We start from the raw sequence: 24437 nt of genomic DNA, 5'->3' as shown, positions 1-24437 counted from the left end.
GTAAATATACAAGACGTTTTTACAAGCATTGACTTTAGTAATCCAGAGTCATTCCTTTTTTATTATTTTTGTCATAGTCTTAAGATTAGATAAGTAATGAAGTCCTTCAACTGATGTCCTTTATATACAACTGTCAGCAGCACTTAACAGCTACATATATAAAAAAATTTTTAGATCATTGTTATATGCCATTAAGATAAAAAGAAAATCACTGAACAAATTTAGGGGTAAAGGATTCATCTGAAGAGCGCAAAGGACCCTGGATATAACTGCACCTACAAGTGACTGCTTATGTGTAAACATTGTTATCTATTGGAATGAACAGACAGATTTTTGCTGTGAAATTGACAATTTTACCATTGGCAAAATTTACTGAAGCTGGAACAGTTTTATTCTTTGAGCTGCTTTAGTGAAATTCGTTTTTTTTTAAAAAAAGAAGATCAAATTTTACTTTTTTTATCCGGAGGGTGTTTTAGGTGTATTTGGGGTAGGTTATTTTATTTATTTATTTTATTTTTTATTTTTTTTGTGTTCTTTGTATTTTCGTTTTTTTTTTCTTTCTTTTTTTTTTTTAACATTTGATCAGTCTTTGCTCCTTTAGTAGATTAACCCTAAAGCTCGCTTTGTTACTGTTTATATCCTCTTAGATTGTAAGCTCTAAGGAGCAGGGCCCTCTGATTCCTACTGTATTAAAGTGTATTGTATTTGTACTGTCTGCCCTCAAGTTGTAAAGCGCTGTGTAAACTGTTGACGCTATATAAATCCTGTATAATAATAATAATAATATGCTACAGAGAATGCACATCAGTGCTCTTTCTTGGCCGTTTGCAACATTGATAGATGTAGCTGTCCTAGGAAAAGAGAACTAATATTATCTGTGATGATTAGCATTGCTTGAAAGCACTGGGCCAAAGTAAAAATACTTATCAAAGCAAAGTAAGCTGATGAATTTAGTAAATACAACTACTGCCTAGCACTGCAAGGCAGGAAGCAAAGCCTGATGGCATCATGATCATATACTGTATGACTGTCCCCATGTTCATATATATAATGAAAAATTAGGGACTGCTGTAAGATTTTTATTGCTGTTTGTCCTAGTGACCCCTGTTTTCACTAGAACAGGAAGTGAGGAGAAGTCTCTCATTGAAGACACTTCCACCTGTCATAACTGTCTAAGAGGAAAATTCTCTCAAGTTATTTCCTCCCACGTCTTGTTGTTCCTCTGAGACAGGAAATTAAAAAAGTAACCCTAATAGAACAAAAAAAGAAAATTACAGGGATCCAAGCATTCTGTACTATATACGACACTAAAAATAATGCTTTACCTAAAATAGTTACATCTAAAAAAACATTTTTTTAACATTTACACGTATATTTAAAAAAAATACATTGTTTTTCGAAGAGGAAGTTAACAGTCAGAGAAAATTCAAAATTTAGGACCCTCAGGAGCTTTCTGCCATAATGTACAAATATGCACAACATATGTAATGAAAAATATTATTGTTGTTGATTGTACTGAGTGTGGTAGGTGTCTCTTATGCCCCGTACACACGGTCCAATTTTCCAACGGAAAATGTTTGATGGGAGCTTGTTGTTGGAAATTCCGACCGTGTGTAGGCTCCATCGGACATTTTCTATCGGAATTTCCGTCGCACAAAATTTGAGATCTGGATCTCAAATTTTCCGACAACAAAATCCGTTGTCGGAAATTCCAATCGTGTGTACACAATTCCGACGCACAAAATTCCACACATGCTCGGAATCAAGCAGAAGAGCCGCACTGGCTATCGAACTTCATTTTTCTCAGGTCATCGTACGTGTTGTACGTCACCTCGTTCTTATCGTTCGGAATTTCTGAGAAGATTTGTGTGACCGTGTGTATGCAAGACAAGTTTGAGACAACATCCGTTGGAAAAAATCCATGGATTTTGTTGTCGGAATGTATGGGGCATTAGGCTCTTGCATGCGACACAATAGTTAAAGCATATAATATGGGTAGAAGGAGGAAATAGTCTCAGGTTTTATTTAACCATGCCCCTTTAAGGCCCTTCTACTGTTAAAGCAATTTGACCACACCTACTATTTGACTGCTCTCCCCCTGTGCACGAGGGGAGGGGGTGAGCCTTCACCTATTCTCTGTTGAAAAAGTCACTTTGCTGACCAGCTATTTTCTATTTAATAGTAGGAACCATTGCTATGGTTGATGATTCTGACATGCCTGGAGACAATGGAATACAGACGAGAGACTATATTGGACCAAAGAAGGCAAACCAGTGACCTATGGCATCGGCAACTGAATCTGGTGGGGAAAAAATGGAGCTATGGGACTGTCTTTAACTTCCCTCTGTAGTGCCATAATCCTTCCCATCCACTGATGTGGCCCCACCAACCAGTCCAATACTTCATCCTTATAATTCTTACTACCCTCACTCAGCACCAGCCCAAGTACACCACCCTTCTTACTTGCTGACATCTAGAAGTTCGCTAGTCACCATTTACACTGCTGTTGAAATTCAATAGTAGTAATAGATTACAAGGCCTATACGTATGTTAGTAGGTTCTTTAACCACTTGACGACCGCCTCACACCGATGTACATCGGCAAGGTGGCACGGACAGGCAAAATCACGTACATGTACGTGATTTGCCTTCCGCGGGTGGGGGGTCCGATCGGACCCCCCCGGTGCCCGAGGCGGTCGTCTTTTGTCCCACGGCGATCGGAGGTGAGGGGGAGGGCATCCGTTCGTGGCCCCCCCCTCGCGATCGCTGCCGGCCAATCGAATCATTCCTCTGCTGCTGTATGCTAAACAGCAGCAAAGGAAATTACGTAATCTCGGCTCGGTAATTTCCGTTCCAGCCCGAGGAGAGAAGACAGGTATGTGAGTGCACAACACTACACACACACAGTAGAACATGCCAGGCACACAAAACACCCCGATCCCCCCCCGATCGCCCCTCGATCCCCCCCCAATCACCCCCCCCCCCGTCACAAACTGACACCAGCAGTTTTTTTTTTTTCTGATTACTGCATTGGTGTCAGTTTGTGACAGTTACAGTGTTGGGACAGTTAGTATTAGCCCCCTGTAGGTCTAGGATACCCCCCTAACCCCCCCTAATAAAGTTTTAACCCCTTGATCACCCCCTGTCACCAGTGTCGCTAAGCGATAATTTTTCTGATCGCTGTATTAGTGTCGCTGGTGACGCTAGTTAGGGACCTAAATATTTAGGTTCGCCGTCAGCGTTTTATAGTGACAGGGACCCCCATATACTACCCAATAAATGTTTTAACCCCTTGATGGCCCCCTAGTTAACCCTTTCACCACTGATCACCGTATAACTGTTACGGGTGACGCTGGTTAGTTTGTTTATTTTTTATAGTGTCAGGGCACCCGCCGTTTATTACCGAATAAAGGTTTAGCCCCCTGATCGCCCGGCGGTGATATGCGTCGCCCCAGGCAGCGTCAGATTAGCGCCAGTACCGCTAACACCCATGCACGCAGCATACGCCTCCCTTAGTGGTATAGTATCTGATCGGATCAATATCTGATCCGATCAGATCTATACTAGCGTCCCCAGCAGTTTAGGGTTCCCAAAAACGCAGTGTTAGCGGGATCAGCCCAGATACCTGCTAGCACCTGCGTTTTGCCCCTCCGCCCAGCCCACCCAAGTGCAGTATCGATCGATCACTGTCACTTACAAAACACTAAACGCATAACTGCAGCGTTCGCAGAGTCAGGCCTGATCCCTGCGATCGCTAACAGTTTTTTTGGTAGCATTTTGGTGAACTGGCAAGCACCAGCCCCAGGCAGCGTCAGGTTAGCGCCAGTAGCGCTAACACCCACGCACGCACCGTACACCTCCCTTAGTGGTATAGTATCTGAACGGATCAATATCTAGTCCGATCAGATCTATACTAGCGTCCCCAGCAGTTTAGGGTTCCCAAAAACGCAGTGTTAGCGGGATCAGCCCAGATACCTGCTAGCACCTGCGTTTTGCCCCTCCGCCCGGCCCAGCCCAGCCCACCCAAGTGCAGTATCGATCGATCACTGACACTTACAAAACACTAAATGCATAACTGCAGCGTTTGCAGAGTCAGGCCTGATCCCTGCGATCGCTAACAGTTTTTTTGGTAGTATTTTGGTGAACTGGCAAGCACCAGCCCCAAGCAGCGTCAGATTAGTGCCAGTACCGCTAACACCCACGCACGCAGCATATGCCTCCCTTAGTGGTATAGTATCTGAACGCATCAATATCTGATCCGATCAGATCTATACTGGTGTCCCCAGCAGTTTAGGGTTCCCAAAAACGCAGTGTTAGCGGGATCAGCCCAGATACCTGCTAGCACCTGCATTTTGCCCCTCCGCCCGGCCCAGCCCACCCAAGTGCAGTATCGATCGATCACTGTCACTTACAAAACACTTAACGCATAACTGCAGCGTTCGCAGAGTCAGGCCTGATCCCTGCGATCGCTAACAGTTTTTTTGGTAGCTTTTTATTGAACTGGCAAGCGCCAGCGGCCTAGTACACCCCGGTCGTAGTCAAACCAGCACTGCAGTAACACTTGGTGACGTGGCGAGTCCCATAAGTGCAGTTCAAGCTGGTGAGGTGGCAAGCACAAGTAGTGTCGCGCTGCCACCAAGAAGACAAACACAGGCCCGTCGTGCCCATAATGCCCTTCCTGCTGCATTCGCCAATCCTAATTGGGAACCCACCGCTTCTGCAGCGCCCGTACTTCCCCCATTCACATCCCCAACCAAATGCAGTCGGCTGCATGAGAGGCATTTTCTTTATGTCCTCCCGAGTACCCCTACCCAACGAACCCCCCCAAAAAAGATGCTGTGTCTGCAGCAAGCGCGGATATAGGCGTGACACCCGCTATTATTGTGCCTTCTGTCCTGACAATCCTGGTCTTTGCATTGGTGAATGTTTTGAACGCTACCATTCATTAGTTGAGTATTAGCGTAGGGTACTGCATTGCACAGACTAGGCACACTTTCACAGGGTCTCCCAAGATGCCATCGCATTTTGAGAGACCCGAACCTGGAACCGGTTACCGTTAGAAAAGTTAGTTACAAAAAAAGTGTAAAAAAAAAAAAATATAAAATAAAAAAAAATAGTTGTCGTTTCATTGTTCTCTCTCTCTCTATTGTTCTGCTCTTTTTTACTGTATTCTATTCTGCAATGTTTTATTGTTATTATGTTTTATCATGTTTGCTTTTCAGGTATGCAATTTTTTATACTTTACCGTTTACTGTGCTTTATTGTTAACCATTTTTTTGTCTTCAGGTACGCCATTCACGACTTTGAATGGTTATACCAGAATGATGCCTGCAGGTTTAGGTATCATCTTGGTATCATTCTTTTCAGCCAGCGGTCGGCTTTCATGTAAAAGCAATCCTAGCGGCTAATTAGCCTTTAGACTGCTTTTACAAGCCGTGGGAGGGAATGCCCCCCCCACTGTCTTCCGCGTTTTTCTCTGGCTCTCCTGTCCCAACACATGTGTGAGACTTTTTGGGAGCCTAGCCGCGTACGGGACCCCGAAAACCAAGCACCGCCTTCAGGCTTTCTAAGGGCGTGAATTTTTGATTTCACTCTTCACTGCCTATCACAGTTTCGGAGGCCATGGAAAGCCCAGGTGACACAAAACCCCCCCAAATGACCCCATTTTGGAAAGTAGACACCCAAAGCTATTTGCTGAGAGGTATAGTGAGTATTTTGCAGACCTCACTTTTTGTCACAAAGTTTTGAAAATTGAAAAAAGAAAAAAAAATGTTTTTTCTTGTCTTTCTTCATTTTCAAAAACAAATGAGAGCTGCAAAATACTCACCATGCCTCTCAGCAAATAGCTTGGGGTGTCTCTTTCCAAAATGGGGTCATTTGGGGGGGTTTTGTGCCACCTGGGCATTCCATGGCCTCCGAAACTGTGATAGGCAGTGAAGAGTGAAATCAAAAATTTTCACCCTTAGAAATCCTGAAGGCGGTGATTGGATTTCGGGGCCCCGTACGCGGCTAGGCTCCCAAAAAGTCCCACACATGTGGTATCCCCATACTCAGGAGAAGCAGCTAAATGTATTTTGGGGTGCAATTCCACATATGCCCATGGCCTGTGTGAGCAATATATCATTTAGTGACAACTTTGTGCAAAAAAAAAAAAAAAAAGTGTCACTTTCCCGCAACTTGCGTCAAAATATAAAATATTCCATGGAGTCAATATGCCTCTCAGCAAATAGCTTGGGGTGTCTACTTTCCAAAATGGGGTCATTTGGGGGGGTTTTGTGCCACCTGGGCATTCCATGGCCTCCGAAACTGTGATAGGTAGTGAAGAGTGAAATAAAAAATTTACACCCTTAGAAATCCTGAAGGCGGTGCTTGGTTTTCGGGGCCCCGTACGCGGCTAAGCTCCCAAAAAGTCCCACACATGTGGTATCCCCATACTCAGGAGAAGCAGCTGAATGTATTTTGGGGTGCAATTCCACATAGGCCCATGGCCTGTGTGAGCAATATATCATTTAGTGACAACTTTTTGTAAATATTTTTTTTTTTTGTCATTATTCAATCACTTGGGACAAAAAAAATAAATATTCAATGGGTTCAACATGCCTCTCAGCAATTTCCTTGGGGTGTCTACTTTCCAAAATGGGGTCATTTGGGGGGGTTTTGTACTGCCCTGCCATTTTAGCACCTCAAGAAATGACATAGGCAGTCATAAACTAAAAGCTGTGTAAATTACAGAAAATGTACCCTAGTTTGTAGACGCTATAACTTTTGCGCAAACCAATAAATATACGCTTATTGACATTTTTTTTGCCAAAGACATGTGGCCAAATACATTTTGGCCTAAATGTATGACTAAAATTTAGTTTATTGGATTTTTTTTATAACAAAAAGTAGAAAATATCATTTTTTTTCAAAATTTTCGGTCTTTTTCCGTTTATAGCGCAAAAAATAAAAACTGCAGAGGTGATCAAATACCATCAAAAGAAAGCTCTATTTGTGGGAAGAAAAGGACGCAAATTTCGTTTGGGTACAGCATTGCATGACCGCGCAATTAGCAGTTAAATCAACGCAGTGCCAAATTGGAAAAAGACCTCTGGTCCTTAGGCAGCATAATGGTCCGGGGCTCAAGTGGTTAAAGTGGAACTTTACGTACAATTAATTAAATTGTTAATAGGTATTTATGGTGGCCCAGTTATTCAAGACAGGCAAAGAGTCCTGAACTAAGTAAGATGGAAGCATTAGCAATGGAGTGATGCACATCACCGGAGGAGGACTATGCATGGTAAGTTAAAGATCAGTTACAATTTAAGGGATTGTCGGTTCCTAGGAAGTTCTCTGTGGAGACTGTCCACTCTATGCCTAATGGATTTTCATGGTCAAGTGAGAGCATGCAAACATACATTATGTGGTGTTATGAATTGCAGCAGTGACCTGGGAAGGTATTTTTCAATTTTAAGAGGAGACTGCAAATGTAAAGGTTTTCGGGCGCTGAGGGTCCCCCAATCATGAGACATATGGCACCATTGCCCATGCTCCTCACTATGGATTTGAGGCAAAAAAAAAGAGCATTTTGTATCTTGAGTGGCCTCAAGATAGTGTTCCTTTTGTTACCACATCTTCTAACTCAAGACTGCTATCTTAGTTGTGATGTTGAAAGAGCACATAGCTTTGAGAAAGAAACGTACAGAAGAAAAACTCTGTTTTTTGCATACATCCTAAACATCCTGTACTTGGGTATACCAGCACCGCTGTATACCCAAGTACAACAGCGCCCAGCTATTCATGTCTATGGAAAACGGCATGCTGCACCTGGACTGCGTGTGGAGGAAAAATATTGACATTTCTGTTGAAATGGGCCCAGCTGCCCATGTGCAAGGACCCTAATGCCCTGTACACACGGTCGGACATTGATCGGACATTCCGACAACAAAATCCATGGATTTTGTCTGATGGATGTTGGCTCAAACTTGTCTTGCATACACACGGTAACACAAAGTTGTCGGAAAATCCGATCGCTCTGAACGCAGTGATGTATAAAACGTACGTCGGGACTATAAACGGGGAAGTAGCCAATAGCTTTCGTCTCCTTATTTATTCTGAGCATGCGTGCCACTTTGTCCGTCGGATTTGTGTACACACGATCGGAATTTCCGACAATGGATTTTGTTGTCGGAAAATTTTATAGCCTGCTCTCAAACTTTGTGTGTCGGAAATTCCTATGGAAAATGTGTGATGGAGCCTACACACGGTCGGAATTTCCAACAAGGTCATATTACACATTTTCCATCAGAAAATCCGACCGTGTGTACAGGGCATTAGACTATTCAAAAACAAAGGGGTAATTTATTGCCATGTTTTTGTACTGTTCATTCGCTTTACTGCTTATTAATAAATGGTTTGCAAGCATCTTCTGAGGACATACAATTTTATAATTTACTTAACTATTTACTGACTCTATTACCAACATCATCACAGTGTTTTGCCCCTCTAATTAGACAATTAAGACATTCCAATACATAATTACATCTTAAAAAGCTGTTTGCTGTATATTTGTGAAATGTTGAAACATTGTCAATGTATATGCGTGTCTTAGCTATATTAAAATCCTATACATTTGGCACCCTGATCAAGCTGTTTCTGTTGGTGAATGGGCTAAAAACAGTGAATGTAGTAAACTCCAGCCCTTTTTGTGCTGTTTGCTAGATTTTAGATTCCCTGACTGAAGCATAAATAAACAAATTACTGTCACATTGCTATTTAGTGAGCCACAGAGACAAAAATATTTAAAATGTGACCTATTTGCTGCTACCACTGAGAAACAAAGTATTTCAAATAAATCAACAAGAGCTAATGAATATATATATTTTATATGCTGCATAAATAAGTTACTACCTCTTGACATAGCGGAAAATTATAAGCACAGCAAATATTTCTGGGAAGTAACATAAACAATGTACAGTAGGCTATGCACAAAACCCTGAACAGAAATATTTTTTTTTCAAAAATGAACAAACAAAGCTTATGTGCCAGGGCTGCTCTTGTATACAGATACAAGACAGATTAAAAATCTATCTGTGGTGACATTTTAATAGCGTTAAAACCCTTGTGAACAAGTCTTTGTTCTGAATCAGTCTTACCCTTTAATAGTTGTTGCGCTTTGTTGGGACAGAGATTTGTAATGAAATATTTTACTTCACTATAAAAAAAATTGCAGCACAATCATTTAATGGAATGGTTCTGCATGCATTTGACTTTATAAGACTTGTCAGACTCTAGATCTCCAAGTAATGGATGGAACAATGGGATAGAATGCTATTCTATACTAGAGTACAATCTGAGATGGGGACTCTTCCGTGTAAGTACAAAGAGGCATGTCCATTAAATTACATTTCTTGCGTTTTTTGGAAATTCCTTCTGGAGGCCAAAAATGCTTAATGGTTTTGAGAGGTATCAGACCCATAGAAGCCTATAGAAATATCTTGGAAATTTTCATTGCATCTGGTATAATAAATTATACAAATCTGCATTTTGGAGCAGCTAATCATAAAATCAGAAGCAAGATTGTAGTATTTGTAACTACAATTTGCAATTGTAGCACTCTTCTTTTTTGTGGGGGAGTTATGAGAAATGGCCCTCCCCAAACTGGATATTGCACTAAACTTGTAAGTAGATAAGAGAACCAGAACCTTTGCTAAGTGGAAAAGCCAGTTTGATAATAAGGTTGGTGGTGTCTCCACAAAGGACAAGGCCTCTGAGGATGAGGTGGCATCCATCATTATATCTGAGGCCTGAAGACAAAATCAGTGGTCACAGGGGGGATCCTCCAACTGTTGTCCAACCAGTCTGGAACAGAGCTTCCCACTGGCAGGAACAGTGCTACTGGAACTGTGGTACTGGAACTCAGAGTCAGCCTATCTACTCTGTGTTTTAGTCCCTCCCTAAGAGTTTCTAATCTGTCATGCAACCAGACCTCTAAGCCTATGATCCTGACATGGTCATTATAAGCCTAACCTGGCTCTAGCCAATGCTGGTTATCAAGCCTAAAGCAAAAACTAGCTATAGAATTCCAGACCAAAAGGAACAGGGTTAACTAGAATACCAGGAGCTGCTTATAAACTATATTGCAATAAACAGGTTCATCTATCAATATACTGGAAGGTGACAACTAAACATACAATAGCACAGACCTATCTATCTGGCACTGTGCATTTGAAATACAACATAATAACAGACAGGGCAGAGCTACTCTGTCTGTCACAAGTAGGGATGGGCTGAACACCCCCCATTCGGTTCAAACCAGAACATGCGAACAGACAAATTTGTTTGAACACGCAAACACCGTTAAAGTCTATGGGACATGAGCATGAAAAATCAAAAGTGCTAATTTTAAAGGCTTATATGCATGGTATTGTCTTAAAAAGTGTTTGGGGACCTGGGTCCTGCCCAAGGGGACATGTATCAATGCAAAAAAAAGTTTTAAAAACTGCCGTTCAAAGTTCATTGATAAAAACAGCATGGGATTCCCCTACAGGGGAACCCTGAACCAAAATTTTAAAAAAAATGTGTGGGGGTCCCCCAAAATTCCATACCAGGCCCTTCAGGTCTGGTATGGATATTAAGGGGAACTCCACTCCAAAATAAAAAAATGGTGTGGAGGTCCCCCCTCAAAATCCATGGGGAACCCTGCGCCAAAATTTTTTAAAAAATGGTGTGGGGTCCCCCCAAAAATCCATACCAGACCCTTATCCGAGCACACAACCTGGCAGACCACAGGAAAAGAGGGGGGACGTACCAGGCCACATGCCCTTAACATTGGGAGGGTACATTGGGGTAGCCCCCCAAAGCACCTTGTCCCCATGTTGATGGGGGGAAGGGCCTCATCCCCACAACCCTTGCCCAGTGGTTGTGGGGGTCTGCGGGCTGGGGGCTTCTCGAAATCTGGAAGCCCCCTTTAACAAGGGGACCCCCAGATCCCGGCCCCCCTGTGTGAATTGGTAGTGGGGTACAAATGTACCCATACCATTTCACAAAAAAGTGTCAAAAATTTAAAAAAAAGACAATAGACTGTTTTTAACAATTCCTTTTTTAATGTCTTCTTCTTTCCCCTCTTCTTTTTCCATCTTCTTCTGGTCTTCCTTCGGTGTTCTTCTTCTTCCTCCATCTTGTTCTTCCCCCCGCTTCTTCCTCTATCTTCCTCTGCTTCTTCCTCCGGTCTTCTCATCCAGCATCTTCTTCTCCACTTCGTCCTCCGATCCGCCTCAATGGAGGTCTCCCACTGTGTGACCCCGTCCCCTCTGACATCACGGGGAAAGCCATAGGGAGGTCCCCGTGTGTCAGCGGGGGCGGGGTCACCGGGTGGCCCCACCCTCAGTTATATAAGAACTGTCAGAAGAACAGAAGCGTCAGACAGCGGGAACCTCCCATGGATGCGGATCGTCCGAAGAACGAAGCGGAGGAAGATGTGGATGAGAAGACTGAAGGAAGAGGCAGAGGATCGGAGGAAGAAGCAGAGGAAGAAGCAGGGGAAGAACAAGATGGAGGAAGAAAACTGAATGAAGACCAGAAGAAGATGGAAGAAGAAGTGGGGAAAGAAGAAGACATTAATAAAGGAGTTGTCAAAAACCGTCTCTTGTCTTTTTTAACATTTTTGACACTTTTTTGTGAAATGGTAGGGGTACATTTGTACCCCATTACCATTTCACACGGGGGGGTGGGATCTGGGGGTCCCCTTGTTAAAGGGGGCTTCCAGATTCTGATAAACCCTCTGCCCGCAGACCCCCACAACCACCAGCAAGGGTTGTGGGGATGAGGCCCTTGTCCCCATCAACATGGGGACATCCTCCCCATGTTGAGGGCATGTGGCCTGGTATGGTTCAGGAGGGGGGGCGCTCTCTCCTCCTCCCTCTTTTCCTGCGGCCTGCCAGGTTGCGTTCTCGGATAAGGGTCTGGTATGGATTTTTAGGGGGACCCCCACTCCATTTTTTTTTTAAATTTTGGCGCGGGGTTCCCCTAAATATCCATACCAGGCCTGAAGGGCCTGGTATGGAATTTGGGGGTCCCTCATGCATTTTTTTTTAAATTGTGGTTTGGGGTTCCCCTTAATATTCACCTCAGACCCAAAGGGACTGGTAATTCACTGTGGGGGAACCCCATGCCATTTTTTTCAATGACTTTTCTGTGTATTGCAGAGACTCGACAATTCATTATAGCCGCAAGTACTTGTAGCCTCCCTGGCGGTTTTCCCGAGTGTGGCTCGGGGTTAAAATTCAGGACCATTAGCGGTAACCCTGAGCCACACTCGGGATTACATCGCAGGATCCTGGTGTGGCTTTACTTACCTTGTCACCGGGATCCTGCGATGTCCCCTGCTGTGTCCGTGGGCTCCGTCCTCCTCTGAAGCCTCTCCTTGCCAGGCTCCGTTCCCTGCGAGCGTCGCGACGCACGGGGGCGGAGCCTGGTGGCAAATTCAAAAAATTGTAAAAATCATAACACATACAGTACTGTAATCTTACAGATTACAGTACTGTATGAAATGATTTCACATCCCTTTTGTCCCCAGTGCTTTGGCCCATGCCCTGCATTCAGTTTTATGTTATATATACTGTTCTTTCTGCCTGGAAACTGGAGATTGTGCATAGCAACCAAAAAGTGTCCCTTTACATCAAAAGTGGCTTTAGACCAGCTAGAAAACAGCGATAGTAAATTAGAACACTTGCAGAATTGGACGATGATCAAGTGAATCGTGGGGAAATTTATTTTATTATTATTTTTTTTTTTTTAATTATTTTTTTTTATTTATTATATTATAATTTATGTTTTTGTGTTTCAAACTTTATCATACCCGGGATATCTACTAGACTCTTGTTTGGACAGATTTAAGTGTGTTATTGTTAAGAATTACAGACCTACAATATAAAACGCCAAATTTCCATGCAAAATAATTGTACCGCTTTCAGCACCTAAAATCCGAAATAATCATACCGCCAGGGAGGTTAAATGACTTTTTTTTTGCTTTAGAAATTTAATTTTGCTCTCGGACTGTTCTAAACACGGGAAACATGTGCCACTTTACAGGCATACTATAGACACCCCCCAGGTACAAAATATAAATGAATATTTCACTTTTATTGTTTCACTTTAAGCATTATTAAAATCACTGCTCCCGAAAAAACGTCCGTTTTTAAAACTTTTTAAAACTTTTATAAAAATTTGCATTGATATTTGCTTTCAAATTTGCAGCGAACACCCCAAATTTTCTCTATTCGGCGAACAGGTGAACAGCCAATGTTCGAGTCAAACTCATGTTCGACCCGAACAGACAGCCCATCCTTAGTCACAAGTATTAGATGTACACTCAACAGCTGCAGCTAAACTATTAGTCCATGGGAATACTTGCATAATAGCCCCTTCAGGCATGGGGTTTAGTAGCATGGACAGGACATGTGGCTGAGACCTTCTCTCTCTCCACTTCCTTCTTCCAGGGTTTCAAACCCAACAGTCCAGGGACAGGAAGTGCATAAAACATTTTTTGCAGGCATTTATAAATTCAGACAGTAGAGGGCAGCAGAACCCTACACAATACTTTCCTCTAAAAACAAACTCCAAACTATTGATAAAAGCTCTGATTTAATCTTTAAGCAATTTTTTTTTCATCCAATTTAACATGATATACAAGTCTCCTTTCCCCTTTAAAGCCCCTTATGGAGAAACGCCGCGTTGGACGGAGCTACGGGACCTGACGTCACCACACATCAGCCGGGCAAGCCTCGCAGCAGCCAAGCTGTCCGTTTTGCAATTTTCTGCTCCAATCTTGATGTCAGTTACCCATGATTTTTAAATAAAGGAACTTTTATGTACTTCACCATGGAAGTTTTTTCTATCCTTTTTCCAACTTGTTAACGAGGGATCACATAGGAGCAAAGTTTAGAATATGGCATTCCAGTGTTTGAGGGGAACGCAGGGCGGATTCCTAATCGCAAGAGGAAATCAGCTATCTGAGCCCTTAAAGCCCCGGCATCGGCAAAACCCTGGGGACACCTGAGATTACACAGAGGCATCGCTCGAGGTGAGATCATCCCGGTGCTCAGTAAAAATTCAAGGCGGACCCGAAGCCGATAAGCAGCTGTTCCTGCCCAAGATCTGGCACCTGTGAGGCTCTAAAGACCCCCGTTATAGTCCATCTTATCTGGTAAGCGGCCCCCCCTTGTGTTACCGCTTTGTCAGCATTTTTATATTTCACCTTGTCAGTAAGTTCAGACACTAAAAGGATCAGCTATCCGACTAATAGAAAGAAGGACTATTTTTATTGAAACCCTATTATTTTTTATACAATTTCACTTAAGTAAATAATTAGAAGTTTTGGGTTGAAGATCAACTTTAACCATTGAGACACTAGTAGCGCACCTGAATTTATTATACATGGCATAGAACTAGATATTCAAGTTCATTTTTTGGTTGCAGCACTTTATGTCCATAGTTGTGTGTTCACATTTATTGAGTTTAATATAACTATAGGTGAATGGGGACAGCGCAGATTGTGCTGGGTTTAACATGATATACAAAACTGGCAAAAAAAAAATTACATGATGAGTGTATAATTGTTCTGCGTGGGATTCAGTAATTATAAAGTGAATCATAAAAATAAGCTTATTGGTAACATTTGACGTGAGGTGTTCTATCCTCATTTAAGAAACAAAGGAAAAGAAAAAAAGAGAACACGTATAAATTGTGAAAGGTGTAATAGAATATGATAAAAAAAAACATTCTTTAAACAACAGAGATCAACACTGGCTTAAGTTAAAATTGGACTTCTTGATGTAATCCCTCTGTAATGATCAATTTACAGAGGGGTTAACATCTAGAAAGAAATCCATTTATGTCAAGAAGAATTTGTAGCTTGTTACATCAAAGTAACATTGTAGCCCAGTATATCATAACCAAGAGATTGGATTGACGGGCAGGTAGTGCCAGACACATATATGGGGAACTGTGTGTGCAATACAATAACTTTACTGAAATGGTGCATTGTGAATCACCCCTTTCGAGATCTCATATCCTATGATTAAGCCCATTGGGCAAAATGCACGAGGGGGCATGACTGACAAGGGAGAGAATGTCTGTCTGGCCCATCTGGTATCAATAAAACTTGCTATAGGTTATCAAAAAAAAAAACAAAAAAAAACAGTAGCATGTGTGTATGTGTTTTCAGTCCTGGCTAGAACTGTTTATTATCCAGCAGCATTGATGTACACCAGCCTTGTCAGCCCAGGTCTTAACAAGACACCCAGAAGTTCAGAATTTCAGTTGCACAATCATAATGTTGTACTGCCCTGTGTGGCACATCATTTAAAAGGAAAAGCAGCCTGTAACACCCTCACAAATGGAAATGGAATTACCCAAATTTGGTTCTGTATGAAATCCAAGGCCGGTCAGTCTTAAGCCTCATACACACGATCGGATTTTCCGCAGACAAAGCATCAGACTTTTGTCCAAAGGGCGCGTGCTGTGAACTTGTCTTGCATACAAACGGTACACAATTGTCGGCCAACTAACAGGAATGTAGTTACTTACTATGAGGTATTTCAGCTCTTAAATGCCACTCTTAGGGCACCTTCTGCTAATGTCGTGTTTGGTGAGCATTGATTCCGAGCATGCGTGTTTGTACTTTGGACTTATATGTGATGGACTTGTGTACACACAATAGGAAAATCTGACAACAGACCGTTGTCCGCCGAAAATTTACTAGCCTGCCATCCAACATTTGTTGGCGGAAAGTTGGCCAAAAATTGTCTGATGGAGTGTACTAACGGTCGGATTTTAGGCAAACAGTCTGTCACCACACAATTCCTGGACGAAAATCCGATCGTGTATACAAGGTTTTAGAATCATTGGTTTAACAGGGTTTCATTTCACCAGATTAAATCACCTAGTAACCTCTGATATAGCCTAGGCAGAACTGCACAGGCTATAGGCAGTCACTTCCCATATAACCATATCATTCATATTCACATTTCATTCCCGTAACTATAACAAAAAGAGCTAGCATCACTCACCCCTCATCAATGCCAGTTAACTACTAGGATCCTTGGTAAACTATTTATCTCTCCAGTGCTCCCCTGATCTTTTAGGGGAGGGTTGTACATGTATAAGCCAGTCCCCTCAAAATGCTAAACCTTGACTTTAATTAAGCAGGCACTGACATCCCTCAGAAAGCCCAAGGCAACAGATGGCTTTCCAGTTTACTGTCTACAAATACTTTCGCTGCTGAATTTCAAATTTAGGAAACTTACTTGTCCACAGATCCCGCAATGTCGGCACCTCAGACAATTTTTCAATTTTCAATTTTCCGGTGCTGCCACCGCCATTCCTTGTAGCCTTGTAGCTTCACAGCTAGATCCCTACTGCACATGCACGATGCACTTTCTGAATGACCCAACAGAGGTGGAATGAGGAGGGGGGCTGAAATTCCTTGGGACCTCGCTGCGGCAAGGTCTCCTGGAAGTGGGGACAGGTACCTGTCAAAAACAGGTAACCGCTCTCCCCCCCAAAAGGTGCCAAATATGGCAGCAGAGGGGGGTGGGGGAAGCAAACAAGCAGGGCTTGCCCTTTAGAGTGGAACTCCGCTTTAAAAACACTCACCCCTGAAATGCTTAATTTTCATGCCAAAAGCTATCTGTAAAATTACTAATTTATAGGGATGAGCTTTGAGTTCGAGTCGAACGTAAGTTCGACTTGAACATCGGGTATTCGCCTGTTCGCTGAACAGTGAATTTTATGGGGCGTTCACAGCAAATTTGAGCGCCCCATAAAGCACTCTAAGACTGCAAGAGAAGAGTGCAATACCTAAGGCCCAATTTTTCAGAAGAGTATATAGTGCATATAGTGCAGTCCTTATAATATATATACTGCAGTTCAGAGTATATAGTGCAGTCCGTATAGTATGTATACTGCAGTTCAAAGTATATAGTGCAGTCCTTATAGAAAATATACTGCAGTTCAGAGTATATAGTGCCCTCAGTGTAGTATATATAATACAGTGCAGGGTATATAGTGCAATGTACAATATGTAATATAGTGTATTGAAGTGGTTAAGTGGAGCCCTATGATAGAATTAAGAGAAAAATGGCATGGGTTCCGCCCATCCATACTAGGCCCTTTGGGTCTGGTATGAATTTGTGGGGGGGGGACCCAAAAAATAAAATTGTCGTGGAGTTTACCTTAACATCCATGCCAGACCCAAAGGGGGGGAACCCACGCTGTTTTTTAAAATGATTTTTTATGTATATTGCCGGGATCTGTCAATACATTACAGCCGTGAGCAATTTTAAATGACATTTTTTCCTTTAGAAATGTTATTTTGCTGCAGTACTTTTCTAAACATGAGAAAAATGTGCTACTTTACAGGCAGACTAAGGGGACCCCCAGGCACGATATTTAAAGGAATATTTCATTTTTATTGTTTCACTTTAAGCATTCTTAACCACTTAACAACCGGCCCATAGCCGAATGACGGCTGCAGGGCGGTTGCTTAACTCTGGGAGGACGTACTATGACGTCCTCCCGGAATTCCCCTCTCGCGCGCCCCCTGGGGTGCGCACCCGAGCACATCCGTGACCGCCGGGTCCAGAGGACCCGGCGCATCACGGATCCCAGTAAATGGCCGCTGATCGCGGCCGTTTACCATCTGATTACATGTAAACAGACCGGCATCATCTGATGTAAACATTACATGTAAACAGACCGGCGTCATCTGACCGATCGGTACACTGTGGAGGAGAGGGAGATGGATGGATGGCTGCAGCGCTGTGGGCTGGATGTGTAGTTCCCACAGCGCTGCACAGAGACATCCAGCCATCCATCCATCCATGCTCAGCCATCCCTTCTGCTGTGCAATACTCTGCAAAGCCCACATTACTCTGCAATACCCCCATAATACTCTGCAAAGCCCACATTACTCTGCAATACCCCCATAATACTCTGCAAAGCCCACATTACTCTGCAATACCCCCATAATACTCTGCAAAGCCCACATTACTCTGCAATACCCCCACAATACTCTGCAATACCCCACATTACTCTGCAATACCCCTACAATACTCTGCAATACCCCCACAATACTCTGCAAAGCCCTGCCATACCCCGCCATACTCCGCCATACCCCGCCATACTCCGCCATACCCCGCCATACCCCGCCATACTCCGCCATACCCCGCCATACTCCGCCATACCCCGCAATACTCCGCAATACTCAGCAATACCCCGCCATACCCCGCCATACTCCGCCATACTCCGCCATACCCCGCCATACTCCGCAATACCCCGCCATACTCCGCAATACCCCGCCATACCCAGCCATACCCTGCCATGCTGAGCCATGCTCGGCTGTACTCGGCCTCTGTATGTGGCCAGGCTGTGGAAGTCTCACACATGTGATATCGCCGTACTCAGGAGGAGCAGGAGAATCTATTTTGGGGTGTCATTTTTGCTATGTACATGCTATGTGTTAGAAATATTGTATAAATGGACAACTTTGTGTTAAAAAAAAAAATGCGTTTTAACCACTTCCCGCCCGCCGGCCGTCATACAACGTCCTTGACTTTGTGCGGGGATATCTGAATGATGCCTGCAGCTACAGGCATCATTCAGATATCAGCTTTTTCAGCCGGCGATTCCCTACACCATAAGAATGATCATAGCGGCTGTTCCACTGCTTGATCGTTCTTACGGGAGGCGAGAGGGGATGTCCCCTCCCCGCGCTTCTACCGACTCACAGCTACGATCGAAGCCAGGATCGTTTTTTTTTTTTTTATTTCAGGCTTCCCAGCCTAGAGGTGAGATGTGGGGTCTTATTGACCCCATATCTCACTGTAAAGAGGACCTGTCATGCCATATTCCTATTACAAGGATGTTTACATTCCTTGTAATAGGAATAAAAGTGGTCAAAATTTTTTTTTTTTGGAAAAAAGCATCAAACTAAAATAAATAAAGTAAAATGAACAAAAAAAAAAAAAAAATTTTAAAGCGCCCCTGTCCCTGTGTGCTCGCATGCAGAAGCGAACGCATACGTAAGTCCCGCCCACATATGAAAACGGTGTTCAAACCACACATGTGAGGTATCGCTGCGATCGGTAGAGCGAGAGCAATAATGTTGGCCCTAGACCTCCTCTGTAACTCAAAACATGTAACCAGTAAAAAATTTTAAAGCGTCGCCTATGGGGATTTTTGAGTAGCAAAGTTTGGCGCCATTCCACAAGCGCATGCAATTTTGAAGAGTGACATGTTGGGTATCTATTTACTCGGCGTAACTTAATCTTTCACATTATGCAAAAACATTGGGCTAACTTTACTGTTTTGGTTTTTGTAAAGCACAAAACAGTTTTTTTTCCAAAAAAAAGTGTTAAAAAAATTGCTGCGCAAATACCATGCGAGTTAAAAAGTTGCAACGACCGCCATTGTATTCTCTAGGGTCTTTGCTAAAAAAAAATATATAATGTTTTGGGGTTCTATGTAATTTTCTAGCTAATAAATGATGATTTTTACATGTAGGAGAGAAATGTCAGAATTGGCCTGGGTGCTCCAGAACGCCTGAAGGTGCTCCCCTGCATGTTGGGCCTCTGTATGTGGCCACGCTGTGTAAAAGTCTCACACATGTGGTATCGCCGTACTCAGGAGTAATAGCAGAATGTGTTTTGGGGTGTAATTTGTGGTATGCATATGTGGTCTGTGAGAAATACCCTGCTAATATGACAATTTTGTGGAAAAAAAAAAAAGAAAAAAAAAAACTTTGATTTTGCAAAGAATTGTGGGAAAAAATGACAACTTCAAAAAACTCACCATGCATCTTTCTAAATACCTTGGAATGTCTTCTTTCCAAAAAGGGGTCATTTGGGGGGTATTTGTGCTTTTCTGGCATGTTAGGGTCTCAAGAAATGAGATAGGCCGTCAGTACTTCAGGTGTGATCAATTTTCAGATATTCGCACCATAGCTTTTGGACTCTATAACTTTCAAAAAGACCAAATAATATCCACCGATTTGGGTTATTTTTACCAAAGATATGTAGCGGTATAAATTTTGGCCAAAATATATGAAGAAAAATTACTAATTTGCAAAATATTATAACAGAAATGAAGAAAAATGTATTTTTTTACAGATTTTTCTGTCTTTTTCTTTTACGGCGCAAAAAATAAAGAATCCATCGGTGATTAAATACCACCAAAAGAAAGCTCTATTTGTGTGAAAAAAAGGACAAAAATTTCATATAGATACAGTGTTGCATGACTGAGTAATTGTCATTCAAAATGTGAGAGCACCAAAAGCTGAAAATTGGTCTGGTTAGGAAGGGGGTTTAAGTGCCCAGTTGTCAAGTGGTTAAAATCACTGCTCCTGCAAAAAACAGTCGTTTTAAAAACTTTTTTTTTTCATTGATACATGTCCCCTGGGGCAGTACCCGGGTCCCCATACACTTTTTATGGCAATAACATACATATAAGCCTTTAAAATGAGCACTTTTGATTTTTCACGTTCGTGTCCCATAGTCTTTAACGGTGTTCGCGCAATTGTTTTGTCTGTTCGCAAGTTCTGGTTTGAACCGGGGGGTGTTCAGCTCATTCCTACTAATTTATATGGATTCCAGAATATCATGGTAGCTGCTGTAACTTGGCAGCCATAAAATATTATTCTGAACCTTATTTCCCACCTTTTTGCATACAGTATATTGTATAGATATAATATCAATCCTTTGGACTAAAAAACACATTCTTAATGGAAGCTTACAGTGAAGAAATAAGGAGGCTGCCATTAATGACCTCTTCCATTGAAAATGCTGTTTGCTCCAATATCATAGTGATTCCTCCTAAAGCACATACTTTGAACAATCTATTCAGGTTAGGAGTTCTGTCTTGACCCTGACTTTCATGAACTGCATACTTGTTCCAAGTCTAATGCCGTGTACACACGACCAGACTTTCCGGCAGAAAAGGTCTGACGGAATCATTCCGTCGGACATTCCAATCGTGTGTGGGCTTCATCGGATTTTTTCTTTCGAAAATTCTGACGGACCTAGAAATAGAACATGTTTCAAATCTTTCCAACGGACTCAATTCCTATCGGGAAAACCGTTCGTCTGTATGCTAGTCCAGTGGACCAAAAACGACGCAAGGGCAGCTATTGGCTACTGGCTACTTCCTTTTTCTAGTCCCGTCGTACTTCATCACATTCTAAACGAACAGACTTTGGTGTGATCGCGTGTAGGCAAGTCCGTTTCAGTGGAACTTTGTCGGAAAGACCGCCAGAGTTTACTCTGACAGAAAGTCCGGTCGTGTGTACATGGCATTAGAGTCTTAGAAAATACGGAGGTCAAAAACAGCCAGTCAACTAACGTCTTTGTCTGCTGTTTTTAAATGTAAAAAAAAAAAGAAATAGAGAAGACAAAATGGCATCATTAGGTACCAATGAGCATGTAGATTGACACCTGGCAGATTAGATCACAGGAGAGGATCGTAGCAGAACCAGATGAGCTGATTTGTAACTGTCCACTCATGTCTATATGATATTTGCTAATATGGGAATGTACACTTTACAAGCCAAGAACCCTCAGAGAAACATGAGATAGATGCTTGTTACTTAAGCTTAAATCCCTGTGACTCTTCTTATAATTCCCTGAACCCACTCTTTTACTTCAATGGCTAGACAACAACAAAATAAATACAAATTGCACAAATTGCAAATGTTAAATTAGGGAAAAAAATGAGTTTACCATAATCATTGCAAGAGAACGTTTAGAGTTGCAGAACGGGCTTTAAGGGTCCAGTTTGCTTCTGTCATTGAGTAATGAACCACACATAAGACAAAGGTTTTTGGAAATGTTTAAATGAAGGAGAATACTATAGATGAACCACTGTCTGCAGTGTCCACCCAGCAGGAACTTATCCCTGGAGTCTCAAATTTGAGCACAAGAAAGAAGTGTTTGGCACAGTATATGTTTAAATGCTCGAAGCTATAGTATTCAAAAGATTACTGATGTACAATTTTTAGCAAGGTTTACATTATACATTTGCATGGTGAGTGGCTGAGGACTATCAGCACTTGCATATTCAGGGGGAAGGACGGTTTTTATCCTAACATTTCAACTTTTGTATGGGCAGTGGTTATATTTTACCTATGTATTATTACTTTAAAGATTTATTAGTATACTGATGCTATTTTTTATACAGTTTGTCTGTTTATGTGCTCTCTACTTTTAGACTGTATAAATGCACGCAGGTAAGCATTTCATTATATTGTGGCTAACTGGTTAGCACGTCCGCCTAGCAGCACTAGGGTTACCGGTTCGAATCCCAAGCATGACACTACCTGCCTGGAGTTTGCATGTTCTCCCTGTGCCTGTGTGGGATTCTCTGGGTACTCCGGTTTCCTCCCACACTCCAAAGAAATGCTGGTAGGTTAATTGGATCCTGTCTAAATTGGCCCTAGTTTTTGTATGTATGAATGTGAGTTAGGAACCTTAGACTGTAAGCTCCTTGAGGGCAGGGACTGATGTGAATGTATAATATAGATGTGAAGTGCTGTGTAAATTTACTGCGCTATACAAGTGCCTGTAATAATAATAATAATATTAATAATACTTGGTACTGGTACTTTGTGCATAAGACAAAGAACATTGAACTTCATTAATATGTGCAAATAAACTGGGTATCCCCAATCATGCGCTCTTAAGGGAAAGCACACCTTCCACTAACATTAGGCAGACTGGGGAGATGTACTAAATCTGGTACAGCTGTGCATAGTAACCAATCAGCATCCAGCTTTTTATTGTCAAAGCTTAATTAAACAAGCTGAAGTTAGAAGCTGATTGATTACTATGCACAGTTGCACCAGATTCTGTGTGCACCAGTTTTAGTAAACCTCTGACTCTGTATCATCAAAACCAGTTCAGTTCAGCACAGCACACATGCAGTGATGTAAACGCTTTGCTGTGTGCTGGTAGGCAGAGGGGTTGTTCACTTTGCAAGGGAATTTTTCCTTAGCTTAGCAAATGTGGTGAAATCACGTGCAAGGAAAAACGATTGCCTTTAGTAAATCACGTGCAAGAAAAAAAGATTGCCTTTAGTAAATCAACCTATGTAATCTCTATTGACAGTCAGAGCTTTGCAAGCATTACAATAAAGACGTTTCTGTCTAGAAACAATATTTATCAATACTCATCAATATTCAGTATTTTAAGAAAACTACAAACAAATTCTATGTATCACGCAAGCAAAGTCAAACACAATTCAAAGCGCATTTTCTCTTCTCTTTGTGGATACTAACACATCTTTGTAAAAAATGGCATACAGGCATACCCCACTTTTAAGTACACAATGGGGTTTATTTACTAAAGCTGAAAAGTGCAAAATCAGGCTCACTTCTGCATAGAAACCAATGAGCTTCTAGGTTTTATTACCAAAGCTTAATTGAACAAGCTGGGGATAGAAGTTCATTGGTTTCTATGCAGCAGTGAGCCTGATTTTTCACTTTCCAGCTTTAGTAAATAAACCACATTGTGTACTTAAAAGTGGGGTATGCCTGTAATGTATTTCTGGAAACTGGAAAACTATGTGCTTTATTACTGTGAAAGGCAAATTATAACTTTAATAAATACAGTCCATTTACACACATATTTATGTGCTAGCAGTAAGTCTAGATATTGGTAACACCTGATATTAATATTGGTAACAGTAAAAAACATTCTGTTTAGAGGAAATAAAACAGCAAGCACATATGATGTAGTCATATAATAACGTAAATAAAACACTAATGCCAATAGTAATAATTACTCAATAATCATCATAGTACAATTTTGACAAAAAAAAAAGTTTTGTCTTCTATAAGCTTGGTTGTTATATGAAAGATAACAGATGGTAAAAGAAAACCAATAAGAAGATGAAATGCTACTACAACTGTGCTACTACTACTACTGCTAGTGCTACTAACATCTACAACTGATACATATGTTTAATACCATTGTAATTGTAATTAAAGCCATGAAATGAAAGGCATTTTACTCTTACTGTGGCGCTGTTTGTCTTGCAGACTCTGTTAAGCATACACGGATTTAAGAGTGCTCTGTCCCAGAGAGCTATATGTCTTAACAGTGAACATGTGGGAGTGACCTCATCTGTCAACTCTGTCTGCAAGGTTTTGAATGACAGTCACTATTTTAAAGGCGCACACAAGTCATATTTCACTTAATTTCTAGGATGTCTAAACCTGCCTCTGGCTGCATAAGGATAGAATGCAATTCAAACAGCTGACAAGTGTCATCCTAACTTTGTTGCCATTGACTGCGCTGAATAAAATGTACTGTCATTTGATACAGAACTCAGCCATCAGGCAAATAATTATATTATGTCCCATAGTTATGATATTATGACCAGTTTCAATTCAGTGAGCTGTTTGCCTTC

At 41.9% G+C, this 24437-nt stretch overlaps 1 protein-coding gene across 4 annotated transcripts in view; it reads right to left on the bottom strand.

The window, feature by feature from the left end:
• Positions 1-24134, bottom strand: part of LOC141146596 (protein FAM240C-like) — a 247984-nt gene extending 223850 nt beyond the window's left edge. For all 4 annotated transcript variants that reach the window (XR_012244966.1, XR_012244967.1, XR_012244968.1 and 1 more), the window contains exon 1: positions 24045-24134. Coding sequence is in view for 1 of the 4 variants with exons in the window: in XM_073632976.1 (XP_073489077.1) it covers positions 24045-24080 (36 nt within the window). In the remaining 3 variants the exon portion in view is untranslated. The remainder of the gene's footprint in view (positions 1-24044) is intronic.
• Between the last annotated feature and the right edge of the window lie 303 nt (positions 24135-24437).

This window comes from Aquarana catesbeiana, linkage group LG01 (genome assembly GCF_042186555.1).
Source record: "Aquarana catesbeiana isolate 2022-GZ linkage group LG01, ASM4218655v1, whole genome shotgun sequence".
Classification (NCBI taxonomy): domain Eukaryota; kingdom Metazoa; phylum Chordata; class Amphibia; order Anura; family Ranidae; genus Aquarana; species Aquarana catesbeiana.
Note: the sequence above shows the minus strand (reverse complement) of the source record. Positions and strands in the feature narration are given on the sequence as shown.